This window comes from Anabrus simplex, chromosome 1 (assembly GCF_040414725.1).
Source record: "Anabrus simplex isolate iqAnaSimp1 chromosome 1, ASM4041472v1, whole genome shotgun sequence".
NCBI lineage: Eukaryota > Metazoa > Arthropoda > Insecta > Orthoptera > Tettigoniidae > Anabrus > Anabrus simplex.
In genome coordinates, this window is record NC_090265.1 from 665,559,997 (window position 1) to 665,585,590 (window position 25,594).

The following is a 25,594-nucleotide window of genomic DNA, read 5'->3' on the forward strand; positions in this document are numbered from 1 at the left end:
TTGGAGGTATGATAAAAGACCCTTATCAGAGCCACATTTTTTCTTTAGCTACTGAAGCATTTTCTGCACCCCTGCTTTGTGTGTACATTATCTTCCTCTTGCCACGCTTGCATGCATCATTCCAACAGTTCCTGTTGATAAGAGATAGTGACATCCTGTCCGTATGAGGTTAACTTCCAAAAAGTATAGACAGACAATTTCATATATATATACATACATACACATATATATGATCAGGCGTGAAATATTCACTTAATTATCATATGGTAATTTTATGATTAAAAAGGCCTAAAGAGCTTGAATGTTATTCACCTAGTTGTTGTTGTTGTCATTATTATTATTATTATTATTATTATTATTATTATTATTATTATTATTATTATTGGTTTTAGATGTAGGGAGGTTAGATAGGATACATCAAAGTGAGGAGCCTGGCACAGGTAAGTAGAAACAATGTCATGACTTAGCTAAGGGCCCCATGCTCCCAAGTTAAGAGCCCCATGGGGCCCGTTTAGTTGCCTCTTATGACAGGCAGAGGATACTGTGGGTGTTATTTTACTGCACTCACCCACAGGGGTCTTCAAAATGTAGACTGTTGTTGCCCAGTGTCTCGAAGTCTCTGAAGAATAGCGACAAAATCCTGATCACTTGGGTGTCTTTGGTTGGGAAACCATTTTCAGTACATCCATCCTACACTTGATCTGTTACATCCAGCCTCATCTTAAATTGAAATATCACACATTTCATGATTTGATAAAGCCATTTTGCCTGTACTCAGAGTTTGTATCTATCTGCAAATTGGAGTGCAATGACCTTGAGACACATTGACCTTGAACATTGAATAGTCTAGGAGGGGAGGCTGACCTGGGGAAACCATGTTGACTTTCTGTTTACCAGAGGGGAGTATCCAGTGCCTGTAGACTTCTCAGAAACACTGACCAAATTTGGCAATTTATTTTTGTCTACAGTAATTAACATAGGAGATAATTTTTGACGTTGTTTGCTTAGAATGCCATTTTGCACCACCAATTCAAATGACATACCTTATTTCAATTACTACTACTACTACTAAAAACATCTCCTATATGGTAACACCATCTCTCAGGCCAGGGAAATGTGATATGTTGAAGGAGATGTTCGGAGAAGGCTGAGGAGGTTGGCGGCTGTTGCCTCTACTAGGAACTGTCCCGGCATTCACCTTAGTGCAGGAGAATGGAAAACCACGGAAAACCATTCTCAGGACAGCCGACGGTGGGGACCAGACCCTCTCCTTCTCCTGAATGCAGAGGCGTAGAACTGCAGCCACCCCTCCTATGCTTGGTTGGTCAGTCAGAGTGTAGAGCCATCGAACCACAGACCAACCATGGCCACCTGTAGGCTGAGGCCCACTCTGAAACCGGACTTTCAATTATTGTACACCCTGCATTTATATGCACAGAGGAACAGACTATTACATATGAGTCATAAAACTGAATTATTTTCCATCAAATGGAACCCAGGTCCATACGCACTACAAAAAAGCCGCACATACTGTTGTAGGATGTCATCCCTATAGACAGTACCCGTCATAGTACTCCTAAAAAACACGTGCAGTGAGGTACTGCTCCTAACATGATGCCGCGGTGACGTGGCTATTTCCTTGGGAGTTGAAACCAAGTCGGCTCTTACAAGCGAAACAACACTGGCATCGCCACTTTCCACTATATTGGCAGGGGTATGCCAGATGAACAGACGGCGAGAATCATTTCCTAATGTAACTTTATTTTAATTTATTTCAAGTTTTAATTTGTCACTGGACTTTATCCATTGATCCTTCTATCAGAAATCAATTGTAATTTATGATGGTGTAAAGATGTCTTACATCCATCTTCACGTTGGCACGAGGCAAGCTTTTTCTACGAGTTTTGTAATTTAAATTAAATTTCTCACAAAGTTTGACCTCAGTAAATCTGCTTCATTTGGAATTATTTTCCTTTAATCCGTATTTTTTTTTTTTGGTGAAGGTGGTCACTTCACATCACAAGTATTTGCCATGAAGACTAGTATCTGTAAGACTGCAACCTCATTTCATCTGTGTTTGTATTTCTATTTTGTGTTTATGCCACTGGTAGTGTTCCTTATTTCCTTTTATTTGATGTCTTTTTATAATAAAAAGGTATTAACTAAATTATTCTTTGTTGAAGTTTCAGCCATAAAAGTCCTTCGATCCACAACCTCGTCAGGTTCCTTCCACTGTCCACATCCTGCCGTTAGTTTCTGTGTATTTTACCTTGTTTAGTTTTGATTTTATGATATGGTTTTAATGATTTAAAATTTTATTTAATGTTCCAAATGTTCTTTTTAAAATTATAATTTATTAAGCCCCCAATTGCCGCTACAGATTTGTCGTGGATCTTGAAGATCGCTTAACTTATGGACATGAGTGTATTACTATTATTTAGATAGACCCCACAGAAAATCAAGCGAGTTACATTCTTTGTAAAAAGTACACACACAGATAACAAGGAAGCGAAGGGAATTTCCAAATAACAGTTTACTGTCGAAGCAGGTAGACAGACTGAGTTAACATGACCTTTAAGAAGATGCTACCTACATCCAATATTTTTTTATGTTCATCCTCTTCATTCCATTTCGCATGAATTTTTCCAAATGCAATCTTGAAATTTCCTTCAGGGTATAGCCTCCTTGAATTACCATCCCAGAAGCAATGAGCAGCTGCGAACAAAGGGGAAGAAAGTAAATTAAGTGTTTACAGGTTAACATTCTTATACAAATATCAGTCTCAGTTTTCTCATCACAGCTGTGAAAAGGGAAATGTGAATTGTCGAGACACAAACTACAAAAGCAAATGGGTGATTCTCCTTTCTCCACACTCTGAACAGTGGGCTCATGTTTGTGAACTGTCTCATACGTGGAAATTCGGCCCTGTTTTAAGGTCGGATACCCTTCCTAACACCAACCGTACATGGAGGGATGGAATCACTACTGTGTATTTGTGTGGTGGTTGATAGTGTGATGAGTTTTGATTGTATGAAGAGTTGTGTATTGAAACAAACAGAAACATCCAGTCCCTGAATCAGAGGAATAAACCAGACATGGTTAAAATCCCTGACCCAGGAATGGAACTTGGGGTCCTCTGAACATTCAGCTAAAGAGACAGACGATGAGATCAGATGTTAAAAAAGAAGTCTGAATCTTATATAAATATAATCATTTCTATGGCAGGTTGCCGAGCATCCAGAGCAACCTCATGATACACAGTCTGACAGGAGATGTATAACCCAGAGGCTGCTGCGAGGTATCTAGACTGTGCAGGTGCTATGCTGGTTGGATGTCTTTGGGTACGTAAGGAAATATAGGGTTGTAGCATGTGGTCAGTGTTGCATCATCGCGATGATATGCGGACTAAACTGTGGCTGAACCACACGAAAACACGTGACAAACCTGGCAGAGACCAGGGTGTGTAGGGGGGAAAAATAGTATAATATTTAAATATATATACTCTGCTGTTCATAAATATCCAAGCACCGTGAGACAGGTTGTGATCTGATTTTCTAAGGCTATATTTTGTTATATGGTACTGGAGCAATAATTATAATTTCAATGGCATTCATAAAGATGTGTACAATAGATCACCAAGTGATGTTTCCACCCCAGACTTCTACAATCTGCTGGATATTAAATCAAACAAATACAGTAGAGACAATACGCGACACTTACGGATTTCGCCTTGCTAAAATGGGAGACAATTCGACGGTGGCGCTCCTAGTGACTTGACCTGAACAAATCGCGCTAAATTCAAATATCAATGGAAATGTATATACGGAAATGGATAAATAAATTACGTCTAGAAAGAAAGTGGTATTGAGATATTAACTTCAAAGTTGCTAAAGCAATTCTGGATAAATGAATGAAGAATTATTTAAAAGGTTATTATTCAAAGACTGAAATTAGACACATAAACAAGATATGAAATGGGTTGCTGTGAAATGGCTTGATCTTTCATTTATGCATTACTTTTTTAGCTTTAGCATCCCTGCCTGAAATGTTACGGTTGAATTTTTTCTTTTTTCTCATTTAAAAAACATTGTATGATCACATTAAGACACTTGTCAATAAAAATATCAGCACATTCCTTACACACATGATGCAATGAATTAACATTTAAAAGCTGGACAATTTTCCTCTTAACATGAAGCCTACTAACAGAAAGAAACTCTATAAAATTCCGGCTTTAATCTGAGATGTCGTGACCTACCTGTCCTGAGAGACGTTCTCGTAGGTTGGTCACCAGGCCGTTGGATGTTGAAGTATTACCTGTCCTGCCGAGCGGAATGTAGGGAGGTAATTTGTAGGTATGACTCGTCCCGCAACTCCCGAAATAAAAGATGAAGTTATTTCCCTGTCCTTTATTACTGAGGACAACTAAAAGTACTATGTACAGTATATTTACAAGTCTGAATGTAATGATCTAAAGAGAGAGCGAGCTTGTTCCACGCGCCTACTTTTCTACTACGCGTATCTCTGAATCTTGCCCTGCGGCACTTGGGCTATGCTCGAAAAGAATCTCGTTCTGACAAGTACGAACTACTAGCTGGAAGAAGGCCCCGCGCCATCTTGGCCAGGGATTATATCTCCGCTCCTGAACTCAAAGTTCTATCCCTACTTCCTACCAAGGGGTTGGGTCTCATGGGCATTACTAAACCTATCACCTTGTCACTAGCGCCATCAAGTAGCTATTCTCAATAGTTGTTACAGTAAGTGCTGCTACCTAGGCACTACTGTCTTCTGTCTTACTTTGTCCTCATCTTTCCTTGTTTTTCTAAAGTGCATCTGTACTGGCCTCGACTGGCCTTGTAGCTTGCTTTGTTCCTTTGTCGGTTATCGAGCAGGCTGCCTGGCTCGCTGGCATACTAGCTCTGTTTGTCGATACACAGTAAATATCTTGTTGTGATCAACAAGTCTCTGCTCTTAGTCAACAACTTTTGTAAGCGAGCGCGTTTCGCAAACTGCTCTCCAATACTTAGCTGAAGGCTTCCTTCGGCTTTCCAATTATTAAATCTAACTACTATTATTATACATATTATACAATTACTCAATTACTACAAGGTGTCTCCTGTCATTGATTATCATTCTAACACTAATTAATCTCCTCTGACATCTTGAGCTCGAGACTCGGCTGTGTACCCCGGCTGCCTTCCACCTGGCAGTCCGCCGGTTCGAGTCCCTGGGAGGTCGGTACACGACATCTCCCCCCTTAGGGAAGAAATGGATGCAACCATACGTTGTGTCCATTTCTGTCCTACACTATTTATACTCTGATGTTGCCGGTACGTAAGGATCGGCGACCCTGTGGTGAAGGGGAAGGTTGTTCTCTACTCTGATTATCACTTGCACCCATTTCTACTTCTTCTACAGATCTCACAGGCGTACTAGGGCGTCCCCCAGCAGGCCTGGAGTGTAATTCCATGATCTCCTCAGACATCTCCGGGCGTCCCCGGTTCCGCCTGGGACGTTGGAATATAGTTAAATCCTCATCTGAAGTCTTAACCTTATCTCCCTTCGTGATTACCGTTTGTTTTATACAGCCCATGCATCATCGAACCATCTCTTTGCTGGAAACCCTAGTTTCGGACAGCAACAATTACAACAATAACAAATTAAAATTAAACTTATGATACCAACAACTATCCACATAATATATTTGTACACATTAAGATGCTGATAGACCATCTGTCTTTGCAGTTCTTCTTCTTTTTGTCTCACCATATCTTCCACTTCTTGTGTCTTATGGGTAGCCCATTGTAAATCGTTAATGTGATTTAGCAAATTATTTAATGACAACTTATTCATTTCGGGTATCTGTTCTAACACCATTTCACTACCTATCTGTTCACAACAGTCATAATCAAGTGTGACTTCTGGTACAAAGTCTTTACTTTGTGTAGCGTTCACTTCACCTACACCTTGTATTTTACTATGTGGCCCATATACTGTGCAACCTGCACTTAAAACAAGAATACCAGTGCCTGTTAACCTGATATCACTGGTGGTATCCTTACACATACATGTTACTTTAACTTCTTCTGGGGATACATATATATATCTGTTAGCTCTGATAGGTATCCACATGAGCTGTTGAACGGGAAGCACTCTTTTATCGCAATTATCTGGGATTTGACTAACTCCAATAATTAACTGGATCGCGCAACTCTTTTGAGTGTACACTGTATTAATAGGGAATTTAACATGACATAGTTTCCAACTGGGTGTTACTACCTTACATTGATTTACCTGATCTTTATCTAACTGAATATAATTTTGTTTCTCCTTGTCCATAAGGATATAGTCCTTGGTCTCTTGAATATAAACAAAATGGTGTGGATTACTCTTCATATATGTGGGGAATGGAATCATGTGATACAATGTATAAGTTACCCTATTTGTAAGGGGTGTCTTGATGACGTACACTAGATAATTTTTGTTAGCGAACACTTCCACTGTGGCTACCTTGTAAATCAAGTAGCCGTAAGCTGATTTTAAATCAAATGGCAAGAACAATCCTTTAGGGAAATCTCCCTGAGCTTTCTTATAACCTTTAAGAATATCATCTGGTGAAATTATTTGCACCTGAATGACTCCTACCTGAGCATTCATTATACCTGATAATACAACACTGTAATGCTCATACAGTTGTATGAGAAGGCCTTCAATCTCAATTAAATGCCTATTCACTGAGTTTTCTAATTCTACTTGCTTAATTGCTTCTGTAATCTGAAGCGTGCTATTGGCAAGATAAGATCTAATTTCTGCAATGTTTTGAGTTAATCTCTGCTCATTGGCTGTGTCATCGTAAATGGTGCTGTTTATAGATTGCAATGTTGATTTTACTACTATCATCTGGTCTTTTGCAATTTTCATAATTGAAAGCTGTTCCTGCTCTAACTCACTAATTTTTGACTCATATTTATCGGCATCCTCTTGACTTAATGTTCCAAATAACGCCTTTGCGATGGAACCTACTGCGTTAATTAGGCCTCATTTTCGTCTAGTGTTATCCGTTTCCCCTATTGGTTTAGTAATCCTTGTAATTAATTCCTTCGATTCCTTAATTCTATTTAATTGTGCACTTAGCATTCTAACATCCTGTTGACATGTTAGATTAGTACTTCTTTCTAACTGTGTACATATTAACTGAGTCCAGTGTATGTGTCTCTTGACATTTGAAAATACATCACTTAATTTATTCAGGTTTACATAGGTAACTAGTGTCCATTCCATATGGTATAACTGTATCTCACCCTGATTGTCGAAGTATGCCCCTGGAATACTCTCATATGGTGTCACCTTGACATCCAGTACTTCTCCGGCTATTCTGTAGCGATGTGACGTCACGACTATCACTGCTACTACGATGGACAACAATCCTAGCATTCGCGCCATATCTGCTGTCTACCTGCAAGGTAAAGACAGGATATGTGTTACCCTTCTATCTATGGATACATTCGCTTCCCAGTTCTCATTTCACTCATCTACAAGTACAATTTCAAACGGTTCTTATGTACCTTAACCCTTTTTCCTTTCTTGTTCATCTGTAGGGTGCAGTTCACCCCTGAAACATCTACTATCTCGTACGGACCTTCGAATGGTGGGCTTAGCTTTCTGGATTTTCCTCTTCGCAATGCGTCATTGCGTAAGAGAACCTTATCACCTACCTGAAAGGTGACCTCATTTTGCTTTTTGTCGTAGTGTTCTTTCTCTAATTCTTTTCGCTCTATTAAAGTTTTTCTGGCGGCCTCGTGATTTCGCCTAAGCTGTGCCGTCAGTTCCTCCACCACGTTCTGGTGTTTATTGTAATTCATCTCAGGTGGCTTTTGCAGCACACCTGGGATATTTGCCTTCCTTCCAAAAATTAATTCGTAGGGTGTGAACCCTGTACTTGTGCTCTTCGTGGTGTTATACACAAAACTAGCTGTAGGCAAATACTTGTCCCAGTCATTCTGCTCCCCTGAGCAGACATAATGCCTTAGGTACTCCGTGAGCACCTTATGGGATCTTTCTATGCTACCGTTCGATTGTGGCCTGAAGGCCGTAGTGTGTGTTTTCTGAATGCGCAGCGTTTTACACAGCGTCTTAAACACATCACTCATGAAATTACTACCCTGGTCAGTGAGAATCTGCTCTGGTATCCCGTAGATACTTATTACGTTATTGATTAGCGTCCGTGCCACGGTTTCTGCCTCCTGATTAGGCATGGCACTCGCTACTAGGTACTTTGACAGCTGATCTTGGCATGTCAGTATGTACCTGTTTCCTGCCTCTGTCAACGGAAGAGGTCCAACTACGTCTAGGGATATCTTCTCAAAGACTGTGTTTGGGGTATCTGTGATTCTCATGGGAGCCCTGACGTCTGGTCTGGTCCCTTTATTCTTTTGGCAGGAGGGACATGTGCATACATAGCGCTCAATGTCCCCTTTCATGCCCTTCCACTGAATTCGTTCACATACCCTGGCGTACGTGCGCGCTATTCCTTGGTGGCCTCCCACCAAAGAATCATGACATTCTTTCAAAATGGCTAGCTTTTCAGCTTCGCCTAATTCGTTCTCTTCCTCAGATGAGCTACCTTCGGGTGAAATCTCCTCTGCGTTAGCGTCCTCGGGTTTTGAAGACAGTACCTCCTCTCTATTCTCGTCTGAGGCCTGAGTTTCTACTGTTGTCTCTGAGTGAGACCTGTGCTGAGCCGAGTTAACCACTCGCGCTTGGCACTTGGGTTCAGTGGGATTCCTACTCAGGGCATCTGCATTGCAGTTCTGTTTGCCCTGCTTATATACGACATCGAAGTCGTATTCCGCCAGCTTCAGCCTGAACTTTAGCAGGCGTGAAGACGGATCTTGCACATTGAAGACCCATTTCAACGGCTTATGGTCTGTCACAACAGTGAATTTTCTACCAAACAAATATGGTCTGAAATACTTTACTGCCCACACTATTGCCAACAATTCTTTCTCAGTTACGCTGTAATTCATTTCTGCTTTGTTAAGTGTTCTACTTGCATAGGCTATTGGAAGGTCTTTCCCAATAGGTCCTTGTGACAATACTGCCCCAACCGCTTCGTTGCTCGCATCAGTGGTAACAACGAATGGTTTTTCAAAATCCGGATACTGCAATATAGGTTCCTCAATTAGCTTTTGCTTTAGTGTCTGGAACGCTTGTTCCTGATCGTCTCCCCATACAAAGGGAACGTCCTTCTTCACTAACTGATACAGCGGTTTCGCGATTTTGCTGTAGTTAGGTATGAACTTCCTATAATACCCACTCAGTCCGCAGAACTGCTTGATCTGGCGGCTAGTGGTCGGCCTCGGAAAGTCCTTAATGGCCTGTACTTTACATGGGTCTGGTAAGACACCTTCGTCGGTGATTACATGCCCTAGGAACGCTACTTCGGTTCTTAGGAATTCACACTTATCTGGCTGGAGTTTCAGCGTGTTCTCTCTCAGCCTTTGAAATACGTCCCTTAGCTTCGCGTTGTGCTCCTGGATTGAACTCCCGTACACAATGACGTCATCCAGGTAACACAGACATTTTATACCTGTTAACCCTGTGAGCACATTGTTCATCAGCCTCGTAAACGTGGCTGGCGCGTCTTTCAAACCCATGGGCATTTTCCTGAATTTGTACTTGCGTCCTAGCACAGAGAATGCTGTCTTTGGCCTGTCTTCAGGCTTCAACAACACCTGGTGATAGCCACTCGCGAGGTCTAAAGTTGAAAAGTATCTCGCCTTGCCAAGGGCGTCTAACAGTTCTGAAATTAATGGCAGGGGATAACTGGTTCCTATCGTTATCTCGTTCAATTTCCTAAAGTTGATCACGACCCTCCATTTTTGTTTCCCTGAGGCGTCTAATTTCTTGGGAATTAAAAGTAATGGGGTGTTCCAGCTTGATGTGCGAGGTGTGATAATTTCATCACTCAGCATCTTATCTATCTGAGCTTGTATTTCCCCTTTCTGTGCTTCGGGAAGTCTATATGGTCGTACATTAATTGGAGGATGATCTTGGGGTGTAGGGATCTCATGCTGTAGTACATCAGTGTGAGTTAGTTTGTCTCCCTCAAGATGGAAGATATCATTGTACTCAGCACAGATGGCGTATATCCCTTCCTTATTTACCTGCGTGAGGTGATCAACTCGCAAACAGTCTATCACCCGCTGTGATCGGGGCTTCTGGGTGGCCAGTTCTCCGTTTGCCACTCTACTGTTTTGCTCTACCTTTCGCACTTGTGCTAGACAGGTCTTATCTACCTCCTGTATGTGCACTCGTGGACTGTGTAAAGTCACCGCTTTTTCAGTGGTATTCATCATGCTAACCGCTGCTTCGTGGTGCGCTGATTTAGTCAGGCACCCTGCGAGGTACACCCCTGGTATCACCTCTTCCTTCTCAATAATTCCTAAAGGTAGATTTCGATCTACTTCTATAACAACGACCTTCTGGGTCCTTGGTTCGAGATGGATCACCTCTGTCTCTCGTGCCCCCATAGGGTATTGTTGTACCCTTATGGTGACATGACCCTCCTTATAGTCAATCACACTATCTGTCAGGATGTCTCATCCAATTATACCATCCTGTGTTAATTGGAAATCACTCCCTACCACATGAAATGTGTGATTTGTGTTTCCAATGGCAAAATGTACAGTACCCTGGGTGTAAATTATTCCCTTACTTACACCCGCTAATTCAATTGATTTGCTCCCGTCAATCAGGCATTCCTTGGGTACCGATTACCTCTTAACTATGCTGACATCGGACCCAGTATCTATCAAAAATCTCAACGGTCTTCCTTGGTTCGCAACCTGGATCAGCACCGTGCCTTCTATGTCAGAATTCTTGGGACCTTCTGGTCTGCGGGCCTCCGTAACTGTCCCCTTGCTATGGGCCCGTTCTAGTTTGCCGCCTGAGCCACGGAGGCTTTCGTGGCTTGCGTACTGCCGCCCTTCTTTCTGAACCAACAGTCTTGGGTTCGATGTGACCACCTATCACAATGTTCGCATTGGGCTCGGTATCTTATGGCCTTGCCCCCTATGCGATCGCTCTGAGTTTGGCCTTTCATGGCCCTGTTGCCCGTGGACTTGCCTTGGGCTTTTCGACAATTTCTCTGAACGTGGCCCTGTTGGCCATACGAATAGCACCTACGGCTATCCATTCGCATCACCGGAGTGTGTGCACCTTGAGTGCGCGCACCTTGAGTGTGTGCACCTTGTTGACAATTCACCTGTATGTACCCTTTTCGGCCGCAACAATAACAAATTCTGTTTTCTTTTGTCACTTGGTTTGGTTGTGTACGTACTATGCGCACTGTTTCTCGTACCTCTGTTTCCTTATCTCTTTGTTTCTTTCTACATTCACGTTCAATGTGCCCTGTCTTCCCACAATAGCAACATTTTAATTTACTGAATGTGCCCCCTGTAGCTGTATTGGAACTAGCGGTCTGTGTGGTGTGAGCCCCCTGCGTTCCTGTGTTCTTACAATTCTTCGCTAGGTGGCCTTCCTTGTTACAATTATAGCAGACCACCCTAACACTAGCATGTGTTGGCTTAGTATGCCACTTTGGGCTGCACTGCGCTCCTGTTCTGGATTGCGCTTGCTAAACCCTGAACTATGTTTGTGTTGTAGGCCCTCTCGTGCCTTCTTTGACAATATTACGGTTTCTCCCTGCTGTGCAAGTGCAACAGCCCTCTCAAAAGTGATGCCCTTTTCTGACTGTACCCTAGCTTGTATTCTAGGGTTGGCTAACCCTTGTGTGAAACTAGCAACACATATTTTTCTCATTATTTTCAACTGCGCGTCACGATCTTCCTCTAATTCATCCTCAAGTATTGCCTCTCTAAAAGAAGCTGACAATGTTTCTATTTTGTGTGCCCAAAGTGCGACTGATTCTCGCGGGTCCTGCGCTGTTTGGAACATTTGACAAATGTACAAATCTAATGTGCCTTGCTGGCCATAATATTCTGTTAATGCCCGCTTGGCTTTCTCCCAAATATGTATATCACGTCTGTACAATAATTTATCTCAGGCTCTGCCCGTAACCTTAGTTACAATGTACTTGAAAACAACTCTTGATCCTCATCCTTAATCATATGAACAGCAGCATCTACGTTAGCTATGAACTCATGCAATCTATCTGGTTGACTGCCATCAAACTCTCGTCCAATGAGACGATGTCCTTCTACTACTGTAACAAAAGGCCCACTCATACTTACTGATTCCACCTCGTCAAGCATCTCAGTGCCTTGGTCTGCTGGTACTGAACTATTCTGTCGTGCCATTTGCAATAAATATTCAGCTTACCTTAATTCTTCAGTGCTGCTTCACTGCTAGGCTGGATGAGTAGTCGGCTGTAGTGCCGCGTCTCCACCGGATGGCGTTGTCTGCTACTGGACTGCTACCCCTCTGCTGGGCTGCCTTAGTAGGCTGCGGTAGTGATGCTCCTCTTCTGCGATGCGCGGCACACGAATGAAACTACGCGGTAGCGCGGTTCGGACAGTCTTCTGCGAAGTCGCGATTTTCTCACACGGAAATCTTCTGCGAAGTCGCGGTTCTCTTACGGACAATCTTCTACGAAGTCGCGGTTCTCTCATGTTATTTCGGTGAGTTGACACTGTTCGAGGATCGAACTCGGGACCCTGCACTACCTGACACCAAATTTTTATACGTGCCTGTCGTGACCTACCTGTCCTGAGAGACGTTCTCGTAGGTTGGTCACCAGGCCGTTGGATGTTGAAGTATTACCTGTCCTGCCGAGCGGAATGTAGGGAGGTAATTTGTAGGTATGACTCGTCCCGCAACTCCCGAAATAAAAGATGAAGTTATTTCCCTGTCCTTTATTACTGAGGACAACTAAAAGTACTATGTACTGAACCCATGACCTTTGTGCCCTAAGAACATTATGCATTATATAACAATTAAATTAAAAGTTGGATTCTTGATAGCATGGATTTGACACGTGACGAGAGGGTGATTACCTTCGGTCCCACGCTCTGGGGTACGTGACGTCAACCACACGTGTCGACGGCGGAAGAATCTCAAGTAATTTTTATGAACTATTTCAAAGCGCGTGTACACGGCGTGACCACGCCAAGTCAAAAAAATATAGTGCCTATCAAAGGAGGTCAATCATCTCACAAATCGAACCCGTAAAATTTTTAAATGTCCATGAACACTACCGCCAGAAATGTAACAAGCATGTAGTCACTTTCAAAACTCTTGAAATTACAGTTTAGGTAAGTCAGAAAATTTATAAAATTTTTCTTGGCGGCAAAGGGAGAGATCCGAAGAGAGGGGGTAACTGCTATAAATATGAAGGGACGCCATGACGAAGCTTCCTTCTCCGGCATTTGTGATACAAAGCGGACGAAATTGTTGAGCTGCTCTGCGAAATCAAATCAACGAAAGTAGACTGAGTTCGGCTGCAGATTTTAGCCATTGCGGCTAAGTCTTGACTCCATGAGGAGATAGTTTTCTTGAGTGAAATAACTGTACCAGATAGGACGGTCAAAGTACTGAAATATTCTAATGTGATTAAGTAATTCGTGTGCGGGAATAATTACAATCCATCGTGTGCGCTCCGCAAACAAGTGAAGGGTATTTCTTTTTTTTTTATGCTTTATTCCAGGAAACCTGAAGAAACATAATGAGATGTACAGCCATGAATGTAAAGATGGCTAAATAAAATGCGAGGGTCACAGGTGAGCCCTAAGATGAATACTGGCGTGACGACATGAGGTAGGTGACTTCCCATCTTACTACCTCTTATATCTCGTATCGTGATTTCTAAAAGTGTATTTGAATGGGGATATACGACGCAGTGGTCGCCCTACTAAGTTTTGGTAAATGTGAGAGTACGACTGAAAGAGTCATTTGTTTTATTTTCCACTTGGATAAATTTTTGAAGTCTTGCGAGGGCCGTATAATGTTGTAAAAAGTTATTGAATAGGGTTCTGAAGTGATATCACGTCCAATGTAGATCGTCATCCGTGTGAGTGTACTGCCTGTATTTTGTGATGTCGAAGTAAGATGTTCATTCGATGTAAAATTCTTCTGTCTGCAATTCGACGTTAAAAATAATAATCCATGGTTACTCATTTTCAATCGAGTGGAAGCGCGCTGTCGGGTGAGAACCTAGGGGATGAATTTGGTCACGGAGAGAAACGTTTTTCTATGCCCATTTTAAACTGTGTCTGACTGACAATAAAAAGATCTAGTAGAATGTTTCAGTCATTTCTCGTAAAAATCAAGTTATTAAATACGATATCATTTATGCGAAGTTATTCATGAGTAATGCATTGTGCGATATTAGATGTTGGGATTTCTAGTGGGGATTTTATTCCAGTTCTTTGTCAATGATAATTGTGGAGCTGGGAAACAGAGGTTAGTATTGCGAAACAGGTTGGACCTGTCATTGAAGCCGAGACCCGGAAGCCCGAGGAATGTTTTGTATGAGTTGAAATGAGATGTGCGAATCAGGTTAGAGTCCTGTCATTGAAGCCGGGATATGATAGCCCGAGGAATATTTTATAATGTTGGGAATGGAAAGAAATTCATAGAAATCTATAGCGGTATCAATTGGCGACGCGTATAATTAGTGTGGGCATCTTGAAGCATATCTGTGCATTTTGTTGGTTAGAATATCGTATTTGTTGAATCATGTCGGCAGAGTTTAAAGGGAGCATTTTGAGAAGTCAGTCATCTGTGAATAAACCAGGTGGTTCCTGTAACTGCCAAGCGAGCAGGGGGTGAGAGACCTAAGCGGACACCTCAGCTATCTAACGGGACAGGCTTGGTATTGAGACTGTATTCTCGGCCAGGGGAAACGTTAAAATGCTGGATTTAGTTGAAAATTCATAGCCGGTAATGATCTAAGTATTGTGAAATACTGTAATTGGGGACGTAATGAACATTTGAAACCATGAACTTTGAGTATAAGGAACAGAGTAACCCAATTTCAGGGTTGTCCAAAATATAGAGCGATGGTCGTGATGATCGGTTTGTCTGCGAGGGGTGTGCAAAATTCAGTGATGACGAGATATGACATCGTAATTATATGGCGAGTTGTTTGGTTTGTACGTAGATTATTAGGATATCCAAGTGTTAATAACGGTTAGGATTAGATTAGATTTTAAAGTGTGATATCACGATACGAGATATATAGCTGGACATGAATGATGTAACAAATTCTTTTCCAGCCAGATAAACATCGCAATATTGAATTCACATCACAGCTGCCTAGAAAGTTGTGAAGAAACCAGAGTCCGCGGAGATAAAATTTACTGTTCTTTAACATTTCGATAAATCATTTAAATTTATTAAATTATTAAATTCAGTGAAACCGCATTTTGAAATAACTTTAATCAAGCGAATAACTTGGAGGTGCATTCTGGAAATTTTAATTTGTTGTCTGGGGAATATTAAAAAATAAAGTAAAGATAAAGGGGACATATCCGAAGGAAATGGATTTTTCTGCCACAAAGTTTGTGAGCATTGTTGTTGTTGTAATTATTGAACTTTGATTGATTGAGCAGTGAATGTGCTGGGGATAGTAAAGTGGAACTTTGGTCATCAACCGATGTAACTTAATTGTGTTTAGCCTTCAGCCTAGAAACTTGGATGGTCAGGGGGTCATCAACCTCAGTGACTTAGATTAGGGCCATATGCCATTGTAGCATCATTTCCTTGCGGTCATCATCCACAATGACTTTAAAGTAACTTAGAAGATTAGATGTCGGTCCATGACATAGACGCAGGTCACATCGATTCAATTAAGGGTCCATGCCGTAGAACCACTGTGTGGCACACACCGATTGGACGGCCTTAATTATACTCAGAGTCCAGAGTTTGTGTTACGAGGGCTGGACCATAACGAATCACTATGATGGTACATGTGGTCTCACATGGAAGCCGAATTTAAGAATTTCCAGATTTTCCTTTCTTAAATGATTAATAATTGAGATAATGGTTTCTAGTAAGATTGCCCATCAGGCAGTTACGTTAAAGTCTCACACCAGTGTTCTGACATTTATGTAAAAATGATTGTGGTGTCCAGTGGACACAATTGACTATGACATCGTTGACATAGTAAATTACTTCATTTCCCTGAATAAATAGGAATCTTTTCAATAGACCTTTCATTCCAGTAGATAGATTAGAATTAATGAACCCTACCTTTACCTCAGCAAGTGACGAAGAACCCGAAACGACCCAAGAGACAGATCTCATGAACTTTGCTGATAGGTAAGGAAGGTAGGTATCCCTCAATATGGACCTAAAGGGTTCAGTACAGTATATTTACAAGTCTGAATGTAATGATCTACAGAGAGAGCGAGCTTGTTCCACGCGCCTACTTTTCTACTACGCGTATCTCTGAATCTTGCCCTGCGGCACTTGGGCTATGCTCGAAAAGAATCTCGTTCTGACAAGTACGAACTACTGGCTGGAAGAAGGCCCCGCGCCATCTTGGCCAGGGATCATATCTCCGCTCCTGAACTCAAAGTTCTATCCCTACCTCCTACCAAGGGGTTGGGTCTCATGGGCATTACTAAACCTATCACCTTGTCACTAGCGCCATCAAGTAGCTATTCTCAATAGTTGTTACAGTAAGTGCTGCTACCTAGGCACTACTGTCTTCTGTCTTACTTTGTCCTCATCTTTCCTTGTTTTTCTAAAGTGCATCTGTACTGGCCTCGACTGGCCTTGTAGCTTGCTTTGTTCCTTTGTCGGTTATCGAGCGGGCTGCCTGGCTCGCTGGCATACTAGCTCTGTTTGTCGATACACAGTAAATATCTTGTTGTGATCAACAAGTCTCCGCTCTTAGTCAACAACTTTTGTAAGTGAGCGCGTTTCGCAAACTGCTCTCCAATACTTAGCTGAAGGCTTCCTTCGGCTTTCCAATTATTAAATCTAACTACTATTATTACACTTATTATACAATTACTCAATTACTACAAGGTGTCTCCTGTCATTGATTATCATTCTAACACTAATTAATCTCCTCTGACACCTTGAGCTCGAGACTCGGCTGTGTACCCCGGCTGCCTTCCACCTGGCAGTCCGCCGGTTCAAGTCCCTGGGAGGTCGGTACACGATAGAGAAGAGGGATTAAAGAAAGAAAATTATGAAAATGTTGTCGATAGTGATGCTTTGAGGAATATTTACGTACAATTAGAGTAAAAATGTAACATACCCTTAGCTGTATAGTCGAGGAATTTTAAAGTCGCTGGCCTGGAAATGATCTGAACAGATCTTATAATTCTTATATAAGCGTAACGTCCCTTCTTTCTTGTACACCTTATCCAAATCACTTCTGTGACATTTCAAAACCCACAGATCACACCTACAACAACACATCGGTATTGAAGGTTAACTGCTGCACTATACAATAAAATATGCGTATTACATTTTATGCCAGTTAAAATATGGGTCGAGCAGGTCAGAAGATTATGAAGTACTATAAAAATCTCTGTCACTGGAAGAATATATATGCAAACACAATATTACTTACATGTTCTTGTCACGAGGGAACCTGAAGAACAACTGCGCATTTTTCTCTACTTCGTAATTACTGCAGCCAAACACAGCACATACCTTTCCCCTCATGTTGAGAGGAGATATCAAGGAATGACACACGCTACTATTTAGTTATGTCATCTCACTGAAAATGCAAAAATTACACCAAAAACTTCACACAAAAATACACGTGCTCTTATGAGAGAATCAGTACTGTTCAGGTCAATCCGCTAGAGTGAGCTCCAATAGCTGCCCCTCGATATCTCGCTCAGTGTCATGTATTGTCTCTACTGTATTTGAATCAAATAACATTTTAGCCTAAGGGAAAGCCATCAGACATCATTCACTTGTGTCTGAAATTCATCAAGATTTTCAGGCAAATTGTTTTAATATTGCTCTATTATTTGACTGTATCTTAAATATTTTTAATGGTTGACAAACCTAGTGGTCTGGGAGACCATAGCAAAAATGACACTTATTATCCCTCTAAATGAGGTCTTGCTGAAATGTGATCTGGGAATTGTTCTGCAGGAACAGAAACCCAATTGGTCTCAGACTGTCACAAACATAATCAGAGTTGGGAAGTAATTAATTAAAACTAATCAAATTACTTGTGACAAATACTTTTTAAGTTTTACTTGTATTTGATACTTTTACAAAATATAATTTTTACCTGTAATTTAGTTCTTAAAATTGTAATCATTTCATTATAATACAAAAGAACCTCATTTATCCGGCCCTCATTAATCCGGATCTCCGGTTTATCGAGATCGAAAATAATAAAAAATTATTTTTACTTGTACAGTATTTCTTTTACAGCATCGACTCTTCTTGAATGTCATTTCCACCAGGGATAGTTAAGGACAGGAATTGAATAAGAAGAAGAAAAAGAAGAAGAAGACCCCCATTCTCACAAGCATGCAGGTCGCCCATGGATGTGAACTCAAAAGATCTGCACCAGGCCTCCTCGGAGGTCACACACCATTTTAGTCTGCTAAACAGTGTTCTGCTGAACAGCTCTATAATACTCAAAGCTAGCCGAGAATATATGGCTATGGATAGGAAGCCACTTGTTCCATATTAAGGCCAATCCCGTACACCTCTGGGATGTGGTGTTGCTTTTCGTTTCCATGTCCTATCCAACATTAATTTTTTTACATCTGTTCTCACACTTCAGTTCCATACAGGAAACTTGGTAGTTAAGTGTTCCATGACAAACTGTCAAGGACAGCTACAATCTTGGATGAAGAGGAGGAAGAAACTAAGAAACAGTGGGTTCAAACTACACTGCTGGCGAAAAGTCTCTGGACAAAACATATGTACCCACACGAATATGTTTAATGATTGTTTAATGACAGAACATATTAACACATTCATGCCCATCATCTGAGCGGGCTGTTTAAATGGCTCACCCAGCTATTCCAGCTGTTAATGGCATAGTAAACAACAACAAATTATTTTCACAATAAGTTCTAAACTAAACAAGGTATGGAAACAAAATTTTGCACCTAACTTAAAGAAGTCCTCTAGTATCTGTGGAAGGTGTGGCAGCTAATGTTACACCTTCAAGTACTGTGCTTTCTGTCACGTGTCCAGGAGAATCTTTTTCACTGTCATCACTGTCACTTTCACTTAGTTCAGGAATGAGTTCATTACCTGAGTCTTCATTGAATAGGATGTCAGTAATTTCGTCAACACTTATATTGTCCCTAAGCGCCTTTGTTACACTGCAGAATGTGACTATACACACGCTTGGGAAGAGTTGGATCGGTAAGTCCGAAAAGGGTGTCCTTCTTCATTGGAAAAGCTGTGGGTCTCTTGCAGAATGCCTGGCAAAGTATACCTGCATCAGTGTTTTCATCTGTACTGTTGGTCCGAGGGGAGGCGATCGTGTTGTTGATTTTCCACATGTTCTCGCCCTTCCTTGAACTTTTTATGCCAGGCAAACACATGTATCCTTGACAATGTTTGATCATCAAACTGTGCAGTCAATCTCTGGAAAATTTCCGCCACTGTAACTCCTTCACGAGCAAGAAATTTTATAATTATGTGTTGCGCAGTGGAGAGGAGTGCAACTGTTGTGCCAACATCGTGAGTGTTACTGCCGAAACGGCAGGAAATATCTAACAGAATGCTCTCCTCACTCCTAACGGTCCCACCTAAGCATAGCAGAAGAACGGGGCCAGTTCTACCAACTGTTGATGTTCAGGAACAAAAATACCATTTATATTTGATCGACCTTCGTATGTATTTGAAACAATGAATAGTGAAATTGAAGTCATGAATGTTATTGGATATTGAAGTAGTTGTTATAATAGTGAACTGAATTCTACTCAGATTCTGCTAAACACACACAGATAACCACAGCACTGGAAGAAAAGAGAGAAGCAGGAAGGGAGGATGAGAGAAATCACATACGTGAAAACGAGAAAATATTGTTGGCAAGCGAATATGTTTTAACGGTATGGATCACAGAGAAGTACTGAACGTCACGGAAAATGATGTCACTGGAAGTGTTAGAACTCATCACTTCAATTACCTTTGTCTGGCTCCATGGCTAAATGGTTAGCGTGCTGGCCTTTGGTCACAGGGGTCCCGGGTTCGATTCCCGGCAGGGTCGGAAGTTTTAACCATAATTGGTTAAATTCGCTGACATGGGGCTGGGTGTATGGGTCGTCTTCATCATCATTTCATCCTCATCACAACACGCAGGTTGCCTACGGGAGTCAAATCGAAAGACCTGCATCTGGCGAGTCAAACTTGTCCTCGGACAATCTTGGCATTAATGTCATACGCCATTTCATTTCATTTCATTTTACTTTGATATTTTATTTTGTCGGAAGGTGCCATCACATCACGGATGGTGCCGTCACATCCCGGATATATGTGATTTGACTTTTATAGGGTACATCCCATATTTCAGTTAAAAATGACATGTCCATTATTATCTATTGTTGTCCTTTATTTTACAAGAATGACATTTAAGAAATAAATACCCATGGGGGTTTTCTTACCTGTTCCCCTATCAGACGCATCCCAGGTGGCAGATAGGGGGGACCCTCCGGACTTGTATGGAGGGTCTGAGGGAAATAAAATACCCTATCATGGACCAAAAACAGGTATTGCCAGAAAACGTCTTGAGGCAGTGTGATTGTTACTAGTCCAAGCCAAGGCTTGGAAGTGGAAACCTTGCCCACACATGCTAGAGAGGCATCCATGTTACCTCCGCATGGGTGATACGGTGGTTCAGGTGATGTGGGTGCTGGTGATTGAGGTGAAAGCTCACTGCGGTGTGCTAGAACCAACGCATCACTTTGTCCTACATAGCCTGAATGAGCCGCGGGTTGGGAACAGGGTGAACCCAACCTAAAGGGAACCCATGGCTGTAAACTCAGTCATGGTAATGCCAAGTGGGAACCATGTGAGTAGGTTTACTGAAGGTGGAACAAACCTGGTCGGGTTCGGGCCAGGGGCGGACTGCTGGATGGACGGCTGAGGGGCAGGAGGACAATGTCTGGCAGAATGCCTCATCACGGATGGTGAGAACGTCGCTCAAGACCCTAGAAGGGGCAAAAACCCTACGTCATATGGAACCATGGACATTCCAAATGAACCACCTAAACAAATACCAAGGGAAGCTATGGAAGCTCCAGAAGAGCAGGTCCAGCGGCAGGCCCAAGAGGAGAATATGGAGACAGAAGTCCCAGTAGGGCAGGCTGAATCCAAATCCAATTCTGAAGAAGTAACAGAAGAAGCAACAGGAAAACATACTTTTGGACAAAAGAAAACAAGGGATTTCACTGAGAAAGACCTGAAGATATCGGCATTGAAACTAAATACGATGTATATAGATAGTAGCGTTGGCTACTGAATGCATGATTCGAAGCAGTGTATTGATTCATTCAAGTGTCCGAGTGAATCGATTCACAGGAACGGCGAGCTCACGGCACATGATTCAGCTTACTCCCAGTGGACAGTGCTGAGTGGCGCACTCACTGGACGTAGACGGGGAGCCGAGCTTCCGCTGCAGCGAGACAGTGAATCATGGCACATCGAAAGACTCGTGAACAAGCGCGGCTCAGTGAGACACATGATACACACGGCTCCTTATCGGCTCACTGGACACGCGGAGAGCCGAGCTTCTGCTGCAGCAAGACATACAGTGAGCCATGGCACACCGAAAGAATCGTGAACGAGCTGGCTCAGTGAGACACAAGATACACACGGCTCCTTATCGGCTCACTGCAGCGAGACATGCAGTGAGCCATGCTACACTGAAAGAATCGTATGCTATAACGGACTCTCGAGCTCAGCTCATTTGAAAATAATACCCATTTGCATTCACTGTCCTCTTCTTACAGGGAGGTTTAAATAATAGATGGATTTATTTGCAGTGTTAAAAAGGTAGTCACAAGATAATTCTGAAGTAGCTAGTAAGTAGGTAGGCTATTAGGTTATGCTGTTTATTAGTTTAATGAATCTTAGTATTATAACTTAGTTGACATTTGACAATTAAACTCGACTCTAGCCTGCCCTATGACTATGATTCATGCTCATGACCACTCAAAAGTACCTGTTTTACACTGACTGACAGAGCAAATGCAACACCAAGAAGGAGTGGTTCGAAAGGGATGAAAGTTGGGGAAAAAACAGAGACGGCACGAACGAATAATTGATGTTTATTTCAAACCGATATGCAGGTTACACAATCCGCACGGCATCGACTCAGTAGGATGTAGGACCACCGCGAGCGGCGATGCACGCAGAAACACGTCGAGGTACAGAGTCAATAAGAGTGCAGATGGTGTCCTGAGGGATGGTTCTCCATTCTCTGTCAACCATTTGCCACAGTTGGTCGTCCGTACGAGGCTGGGGCAGAGTTTGCAAACGGCGTCCAATGAGATCCCACACGTGTTCGATTGGTGAGAGATCCGGAGAGTACGCTGGCCACGGAAGCATCTGTACACCTCGTAGAGCCTGTTGGGAGATGCGAGCAGTGTGTGGGCGGGCATTATCCTGCTGAAACAGAGCATTGGGCAGCCCCTGAAGGTACGGGAGTGCCACCGGCCGCAGCACATGCTGCACGTAGCGGTGGGCATTTAACGTGCCTTGAATACGCACTAGAGGTGACGTGGAATCATACGCAATAGCACCCCAAACCATGATGCCGCGTTGTCTAGCGGTAGGGCGCTCCGCAGTTACTGCCGGATTTGACCTTTCTCCACGCCGACGCCACACTCGTCTGCGGTGACTATCACTGACAGAACAGAAGCGTGACTCATCGGAGAACACGACGTTCCGCCATTCCCTCATCCAAGTCGCTCTAGCCCGGCACCATGCCAGGCGTGCACGTCTATGCTGTGGAGTCAATGGTAGTCTTCTGAGCGGACGCCGGCAGTGCAGGCCTCCTTCAACCAATCGACGGGAAATTGTTCTGGTCGATATTGGAACAGCCAGGGTGTCTTGCACATGCTGAAGAATGGCGGTTGACGTGGCGTGCGGGGCTGCCACCGCTTGGCGGCGGATGCGCCGATCCTCGCGTGCTGACGTCACTCGGGCTGCGCCTGGACCCCTCGCACGTGCCACATGTCCCTGCGCCAACCATCTTCGCCACAGGCGCTGCACCGTGGACACATCCCTATGGGTATCGGCTGCGATTTGACGAAGCGACCAACCTGCCCTTCTCAGCCTGATCACCATACCCCTCGTAAAGTCGTCTGTCTGCTGGAAATGCCTCCGTTGACGGCGGCCTGGCATTCTTAGCTATACACGTGTCCTGTGGCACACGATAACACGTTCTACAATGACTGTCGGCCGAGAAATCGTGGTACGAAGTGGGCCATTCGCCAACGCCGTGTCCCATTTATCGTTCGCTACGTGCGCTGTACAGCGGTGCATTTCACATCATGAGCATACCTCAGTGACGTCAGTCTACCCTGCAATTGGCATAAAGTTCTGACCACTCCTTCTTGGTGTTGCATTTGCTCTGTCAGTCAGTGTATATTGGGAAGAACGGCTCAGTATTCTCTCAGTTCATATGTCACATCGTTGCACAAGACTTCAATCATATGTGGACAGACGCAATAACAGTATGTTGAATTAGAAAACCAGCGGGCTACTGTACATCTCGGGTAGCCTATACAAAATATGATGATTAAAAAATTCCTCAGCTGATAGAAAAATACATATTTTCAAAAATGACTGAGCGAGTTGTCGTGCGGTTAATATCGCGTGGCTATGCGCTTGCATTCGGGGGATGGTGGGTTCGAATCCCACCGTCGGCAGCCGTTAAGATGGTTTTCTGTAGTTTCCCCATTTTCACACCAGGAAATGCTGGGACTGTACCTTATACCCTGTACCATGGCTGCTACCTTCCTAATCCTAACCTTTCCCACCCTGCGTCGCCGGAAACCTTCGATGTATTAGAGTAACTAGCATTTTTTCTAAGAAAGGAGTTCATAGTATGAAGACCAGATGGCAGCTGCGAGCACTGAATGCTGTTGCTGCTCTCTTACCAGAACATACTACACAGATGCAGTAGGAGCGGTGACCAATGAGCCGTGAATTGGATCACTGTATCGATTCAGTAACGTGAATGGAATCAAATGAATTGATTCAGTAAAATGAATCGAATGTCCCATCACTAATAGATAGACCACCTTGCACAAGTGCCTACTACAAGGAAAAGAAGAAGGCGAGGAAAGAAGCCAAGATAGTGGCTGGGACTTGGGTGGAGAAGAACCCAAGGAACAGGGATTGGCGAGACGCTATGCCAATGACTACGTCTAAAAGGCCAAGGTCGGAGGAAAGCATGTCATCAAGTTCGGCTATAAAACCACCCTCCAAGAAAGAGAAGGAAGAAAAAGTCATGTCCTTTACGGAAAGACTATCCTCATTTAAAGTCGCAGTAATACCTAAGAGCTCTCCAGATGGAAAACTCAAGGAGGAAGACGTGACTGAATTGCCCTGCTCTGATAGCACAAATGAAGCTGCTGTCAGATGGATATCTGCCAGGCTTCTTTGAATCACCAAGGCTGGAAAGTGGAGCTATAGTACTGATCTATGCAAATCCAGAAATGAATAGTTGGCTGGAACAGACAGTATCAAATTGTAACCCATGGAAAGGGGAGACCCTAAAGGTGGCGAACGCAATGAAGGTGCTGAACATGACCAAGGTCAGCACCAAGTTCCCATCTCCTTTTGACAAGATGAAAGTGGAGGATGTTCTTGTCAGAATCAATAAGCACAATTCCAAACTTCTAACGCAAGAGTGGAGAGTGCTGAATGCCACTTCAATCGACAAGACAGGAAGGACAGTTGTTTTAGCCCATGGTGAAAGAGGCTTTGAAATCCTCAAAAAGAGAAGCCTTAAGGCTAAGCTCAGACTTGGGCAGATCAAGTTTCAGATCATCAGGGGAAAAACGAAATTCATTGTTGATAGAGATGGTGCTGAAGGTCCTTCAAGCCAACCTTCAGCATAAAAAAGCAGCTGTGGCCAATTTCACCAGGAAGTTCAAGTCCAGGGCTATTGATGTGGCCCTTATTCAAGAGCCATGGGTAGTTAAGGGCAGAGTAGCAGGACTGGCAGAATCTGGAGGTAGGATGATGTACGATACAACATATACATAGCATATAATCCATTATGTATTTATTGTAATGATGCTGATGTACTGTACTTCACACCTTTTTTGTATGTGAGCATTTATCTACACGAAGATGATGTTCTAGAAGTTGAGCAAGGAGAACTGACACCGAAAATCTATTGTGCTAGTGATATTACGGAACTACGAATGTTGGGATCAGATAAATGCATATGCAGAAAGTATCCTAGCACAGAAAAAGAGTGATTTGGATGTTCATGAATGTCAGTAAAGGAAAAACTAAGAAAGAAGAAGCCTGATATGGTAAAACATTATGCCGCCCTGAAGTAATGTGAGAGCAGTTCGGTGGCAGAGATGCACATTGTGGGAAAAGGGTGTGTGGTTTTTAGTGGGTAAGAATCTCACATAGTTGTGGAGTGAAAACCCTTTACAAGTATCTC

The 25,594-nt window shown here is 42.8% G+C and overlaps 1 protein-coding gene across 5 annotated transcripts in view; it reads right to left on the reverse strand.

The window, feature by feature from the left end:
* LOC136857289 (modular serine protease) overlaps positions 1–25,594 on the reverse strand; it is a 177,436-nt gene that overhangs the window by 73,723 nt on the left and 78,119 nt on the right. For all 5 annotated transcript variants that reach the window (XM_067135826.2, XM_067135823.2, XM_067135824.2 and 2 more), the window contains one exon: positions 2,594–2,715. In XM_067135826.2, coding sequence (XP_066991927.2) covers positions 2,594–2,715 — 122 coding nt within the window. The remainder of the gene's footprint in view (positions 1–2,593; positions 2,716–25,594) is intronic.